Source organism: Struthio camelus, chromosome 13, assembly GCF_040807025.1.
Source record: "Struthio camelus isolate bStrCam1 chromosome 13, bStrCam1.hap1, whole genome shotgun sequence".
NCBI classification, from domain to species: Eukaryota; Metazoa; Chordata; class Aves; order Struthioniformes; family Struthionidae; genus Struthio; species Struthio camelus.
The window spans coordinates 7,026,372-7,032,371 of record NC_090954.1 but is presented as its reverse complement, the minus strand read 5'-3'; the positions used below and the strand labels follow the sequence as shown (position 1 = coordinate 7,032,371).

The 6,000-nt window shown below is 56.0% G+C and overlaps 1 protein-coding gene across 1 annotated transcript in view; it reads left to right on the top strand.

Moving 5' to 3' along the window:
- The first annotated feature begins 632 nt into the window (after nt 1–632).
- Nucleotides 633–6,000, top strand: part of MGAT4B (alpha-1,3-mannosyl-glycoprotein 4-beta-N-acetylglucosaminyltransferase B) — a 59,713-nt gene continuing 54,345 nt past the window's right edge. Inside the window, exon 1 of the mRNA XM_068959386.1 lies at nt 633–856. Within this exon, the coding sequence (XP_068815487.1) occupies nt 760–856 (97 nt within the window). The 5' untranslated portion in view covers nt 633–759. The remainder of the gene's footprint in view (nt 857–6,000) is intronic.

Below are 6,000 nucleotides of genomic sequence, written 5' to 3'. Positions count from 1 at the left end.
ACACAGACCCATGCCAACCCACACATGCATGCACACACACAGACCCGTGGCACACACAGACCTGTGCACACACACATAGACCTGGGGCACACACACATACGGACCTGTGCACGCAGAGGCACGTGCATGCACGCACGCGCATGCATACACACGCACACAGACCCATGCAGACACAGACCCGTGCTAACACACACATGCATGTACACACATGTACACAGACCCATGCACACATGCACACTCACATACAGACTGTGCACACCCAGGCACACACACACACACAGCCCCATGCACGCGCACACCTGCACATACACTCACACAATCTCACATGCATACACACACACACAGTCACACACACACACACGGTCACACACACACACACACACACTCACACCCCCCACTCCATAACGCCCCCCCCCCCGCACACAGACGTGCACCCGCCCCCAGCGCCCCCCGCAGCCCCCGCACGGCGGCGCCGTCGCTCCGCGGCACCTCCCCCGCCGCGGCCCCGCCCCGCCCCTCCCAGCTCGGCCCCGCCCCCGGCCCCGCCCCCGGCCCCGCCCCACCCCGCCCGCCCGCCCGCCCGGCGCGGCGCGGCCCGGCGCGGCCCGGCGCGGCGCGGAGGGGAGCGGAGCGGAGGGGCGCGGAGGGGAGCGGAGCGCTGCATGCGGGCGGCGCGCCCCGCTCCGCGCTCGCCGGGGCCGCCCAGGCTGCGCCGCGCCGCGCCCGGGACATGCGGCCGCCCCCGCCGCCGAGGAGGCGATGAGGCTCCGCAGCGGCACGGCGCTCACGCTGCTGCTCGGCTGCCTCTGCGCCCTGCTCTCGCTCTCCTGGTACGGCGCCTTCGGCGGGCACAAAGGTAAGGGGGGCCCGAGCCGAGCCGGGCCGGGCCGAGCCGCCCTCCCCTCCCGCCGCCTCTGCGGCGGCTGCGCCGGGGCCGCGGCCCCCCTCGGCCGCTCGGCGTGACCCGAGCCGGGCCGGGCCGGCGGGGGAGCCGGGGGGCTGGGCCGGCGGGACCCCGGCCTGCGGGCGGCCCGCGGGGCCCTGAGCTGGGAGGATCCGGTGGCACCCGCTGGGATCCTGTGGGATCCTCCCCCCGCGGGATCCTGCGCTAGACGGGTCCTGTGGGACGCGCTGGGATCCGGACCCCGTGGGACCCTGATGTGGAAGGACCCCGCGGGATCCGGACCTGGTGGGGTCACACAGGGCCCCCTGGGATCTGGACCGGGAGGGACCCAGCAGGACCCTGTGGGACCCTGATGTGGAAGGATGCCGTGGGATCCGGACCTGGTGGGGTCACACAGGACCCCGCGGGATCCAGACCCAGGAGGGTCACACAGGGCCCCCTGGGATCTGGACCTGGAGGAACCCAGCAGGACCCTGTGGGACCCTGATGTGGAAGGATGCCGTGGGATCCGGACCTGGTGGGGTCACACAGGACCCCGTGGGATCCTGTGGCAGCTGCTGGGATTCTGACTTGCAGGGACCCAACGGGACCCTGTGGGACCGTGATGCGGAAGGATGCTGTGGGATCCTATGGGGTTCTGACCCAGCAGCAGCCTGTGGGATCCTGTGGGACCCGCTGGGATCCGGACCTGGAGGGACCCAACGGGACCCTGCGGGACCCTGATGTGGAAGGATGCCGTGGGGTCCCGCAGGACCCTGTGGGACCCCCCGGCCCTGCGGAGCCCTCAGGGCACGGTGCCCGGGCAGGGTGGGATGCACTGGGGCCAGGGTCCCTGCCTGGGTCCTGCCGTGCAGCCCCCGGGGAGCGCAGGGTGCCGGGACCGCACCGGAGCTGCTGGTGGGCTGGGGCGGCCGGCGGATGCCTGCCGTTGCTGCTGCCTCGTCTGGCTAGATAGCTCCTCGGCTTTCTCTTCATTGATGCACCTCTTCCACCTCTGCTTTCCCCCCACGTTTAAGGCAAAAATCTTTGTAGGGCATAGTTTAAATGCTCATGGAGAAATTGCGACTCCAGCAATTCAGAGGAGCCCTCTGGGCCCTCGGATGCTGGGGAGGTGTCTGAGGACGTGGGGGGGCGAGCGGAGAGCTGGGTTTTCGGAGCGGTCAGCGGCCGTGCTGCTGTCGTGGGTCGCGTTGGAGGCAGTGCCCTCCTCGCCGCAAGCAGCTCGTGCGGCTTGAGGCACGGTCCAGGTAACTCGTTAGCTCGCCCATGGGATGGGTCCTTCAGTGCAAGGACTCTCAGCATCCCTGCTTAAAAACTGATCTTGAAAAACTGTTTTGCATCGAGTTCAGCAGCTGTGAGCCCGGGATTCGGAGCCCTGTCCTGGCGTAGTCGCACAACGATCCCAGTACAGATGTTCCTGAGATGCTCGCCGCTAGTTTTTTCTGAGAACGTAATAGTCGCTTTTCCCCATCTTGTCACTCGCTAAAGTAACGCACCGGATTTATAGTGGCCTGGGGGAAAAATTATGGTAGTGGCTTCTGAACGGTGTCTGCGCCTGTCCTGGGGATTGGCACGCGGACCTCTCACGCCCGTGTTGGTTACTCGACTCTTCCAGTTCCTGCAATTTTAGAAGCCCTTGAAGCCAGGCCACCTGCCCGCCTGGCCCTTGACCCCTCCTTCCCACTCGCCGTTCAAACAGCCCTCCTCTGCTGCTCCCGCCAAGCGCCAGACGTGACTTGCCTTGCAGGGGTGACCCCGGGGCGGCTCGCCCGTGGCTGCAAGGTGCAGCGAGCGCGGCCGGCGGCTGCGCGGGGGCTCCTGGGAGCCGGGCAGCGCTGGCGGGAGGTGCCCGGACCCCCGTGGGCAGGGGGAGCCGCCGCGCCTGCCTAGGGGCACGCCTGGCTCGGCTCTTGCCCGACCGCGGGGCAGGGGCACCTCCGGGGCCGCTGGGGTCCCCTGGCTCGCGCCCCGGCTGCTGCTGGAGAGCTCCTCCGGGCCTTGGCTTTGAAGGTCGGCTGCTTTGGCTCCTCTGCCTTGCTCATCAGCTAAAAGGTTTTCCTGCCGCGTTGCTGACACGGTTTAAATCCCATTATAACTGCCTCCCTGCAGAGGTTTGGAGAACGGGAGTTTTACGTTGTTTTAGTGCAGGCGTACCTCCAGCTGTCTAATTGGTTAGCCTGTGCCGTGGAGATTTTAGCTGGACAAAATGTTTGCACAACCTGCTTTTGTTCTGTGTGCTTTCAGCCAGCACTGCTAGACCTTGGGTAAGGTACATACGGGCCGAGGAGCGCCCTGGAGAGCTGCTTGCGCTCGCTACCGGCCGGTTGCTTTGCCTGTAGCTCCCCTAAAGAAGCAAAACCAGTGTGCGCTGTTACGTGGTCTCTGAGCGGTAATTCCTGTTTTCAGAACTGGGGTGGCCCACATAAAAGGGCAGGTATACTTAAAAAGCGATTGCAGAAAACAGATTATTCTTAAACCTTTATTTAGAGGATAATCAATGTAGTCTGTTATCCTTTGATGCTCTTTTATTTCTTAACAAGTGGCTTTTTTCCCATTGCTCATTTAAGTGCCAAAATAATAACCCTGGAGTACAACTCTCTCTGTCCTTTTTGGTAGGACCATCCCTAGGAGATACATTGTCCTCTGACAGCAACAACGGGTTACAAATAACACCGGTCAGCCTGTGTCAGCAGAGCAGGTTTCCTGCTATTATGGTCATTTATGTATCATGCTGTCATTTAGTACAGAGTTGGAGAAGACCTTGAGAGGTCATTCAGTCCATCTCCTGCCCCTACGCAGGATCAGTGATACCTAAGCCCTTCCCGACAGATGTTTATCGTACTCATTCTTAAAAACCTTAAATGACAGAGATGCCTAAACTCCCCCGACAGTCTATTTGACAGCCTTGCTGTTAGATTTTTCTTACAATGTAAACGGAAATTTCTTTTCCTTCAGTTTGATTTCATGATTGTTCTTCTTTTTCTGTTTACTGAACACATGCAGAAAGTTCATTCTTTCCTTCTTTGCAGGAGCTTACTAGATATTTGGAAATTACCAGCATGTCTCTTCTTGGTCCTTGCCACTGTAGTTTCAACCATGCCAGTTCCTTTTATCGTACCTTTTAGGTCATGCGTTCTTGGCCTGTGGTTATTCTTGTTACTCTCTTCTGGACTATCATCTTTCTTGGAGAGTGATGCTTAACTCGGGATACAGAAGTAATTTGCTGCCTTACTGCTCAGAAGAGTGGGGGATTACTTCATGTCTGATATACACTGATCCTGTTTGTGCATCCTAGCGTGTCTGCGTTTTACTTTTGCCATAGGTGGCTCATGTTCAATTCTTTTTATTCCTTCTATCCTTCTTCTCTTTTCGTGCTTTTCATTTCTCCATCTGATATTTGTCCAGTTAACCATTCTTACCAAAATGCATTATCTCACACTTGTTCTTGTTGAATTGCATACTTTTTTTCAGGCTTTTTCTCCTAACCTGTCAGGATTGTTTTGAATTCTGATCCTGTCCTCCCGCATGCTTGCAGTCCCTTTCAGCTCGGTGTAGCCTGCAGATTTAATCAGCATGTTTTCTGTGCCATCAGCTAAGTCATGAATGAAAATACCGAACAATATCAGATCTGGGGCAGGTTCCCGTGGCATCCAGTTCAATGAGGTCCTCCCAGTCTGTGTTCAAAGAGCAATGATCAATTCACTGGCAGTTTTCCCAGCCCTAATGCACCCACCTTATGATAGTTGAGTCCAGATCGTCCTTCCCTAGCTTTTTTTTGAGAGCGTCATATGAGACAGGATCAGAGGCCTCTGCAAAATCAGGTAAGACGTCTGCTTCTGCTCTCCTACCTACAAGTCCTATGACCGTGTCACAAGAGAAAAATTCGAGAGATTTGATGTGATTCGTTCTTGATAAACAAACGTTAGGTCTTGCTCAACTCCTTGTTATCTTCTAAGTACTTCAATTGGAGTTAAGCTGATAATTCTGTGATTTCCTGGATCCTCATCATCCCCATCCCTTTATTTTTTTAAGGCAGGCTTTGTGTTTGCCAGTCTTCTGTAACATCATCTGTCCCCATGAGTAACTGGCAGCAATTCCCAGTGAACCTTAGCTGTTTGTGTTGTTGCATTCTGGCGAAGGCTGGGAAGTTGTCCCAGCCTGCCTCAGATGGGGGATAAAATGATTTAAAAACACGTATAAGGCATCCCAGAGCCTGCTTGTCTTTGTCTTCCCGCTCTCAGTTGGGAGGCCAACACAATTAAATGAAAGAAAATAAAACGGATCAAACCAGCTGTGGAACTGCTTTTCTATAACCAATTCAGTGTTTATGTACCTGCTAATAGCGTTTTGCTGTGATGTGGTTATTAGTAGAGTTTTGACCTCTTGGTCTGCAAAAACAAATGTTCTCTTGATCCAATTATGAACTAGATGTGAAACAGTATGCTGGAGTGAAAGGAGAAGGGGAGTCTCAGATAACGCAAACAGTCAACCAAACGGCTAACGTACGAAAGCATTAAAAATCACCAAGAATTTCAGAGCGGTGCAGTGTACTGAGACTCTCAGTTGGGATTTGGTGAGGTGCGTGGAGATCTAACGGTGTGTTTTTGTCCTCCACCCTTCTTCTGGCACCACAGCCCCTCCAGAAGCTGGGCTCCTAGGAGGAGCGGCTGGGACTTTGCCTGATTGCTTGTTATTCTAGTATGGAGTTTGGCTCCGCAATCCTACGTCCTGGTTAATGTAGTCCAATTACAGTGCCTGGTGGGCGTCTGCCTTGTAGCGAGAGCTTAATTTGCTCTCTTCGTTGGTTTTAGGTTTAAGCACAATTTAACTTTCAACAAACAGCCTCCTCGAAAGAAACTCCTCTGTAACCTGTGATCATCAGGTGGAACTGTAGGATTTAGCTTTGGAAAGTGCCCTGCAGTCAGAGGATTAATCCTTTGGGAAGATGCGAGGAAGCACTGGCAAGTTCAGTCGCTGGCATGCAGTAGGTGGTGATTATAAGGGATGTTTTACTGAGGGCTCAGGGAAAACAAGAAGCTTTTATAACTTTAGATAGTCACATGGGCAGATGAGATGAGAGGGAACAAATTTAAACT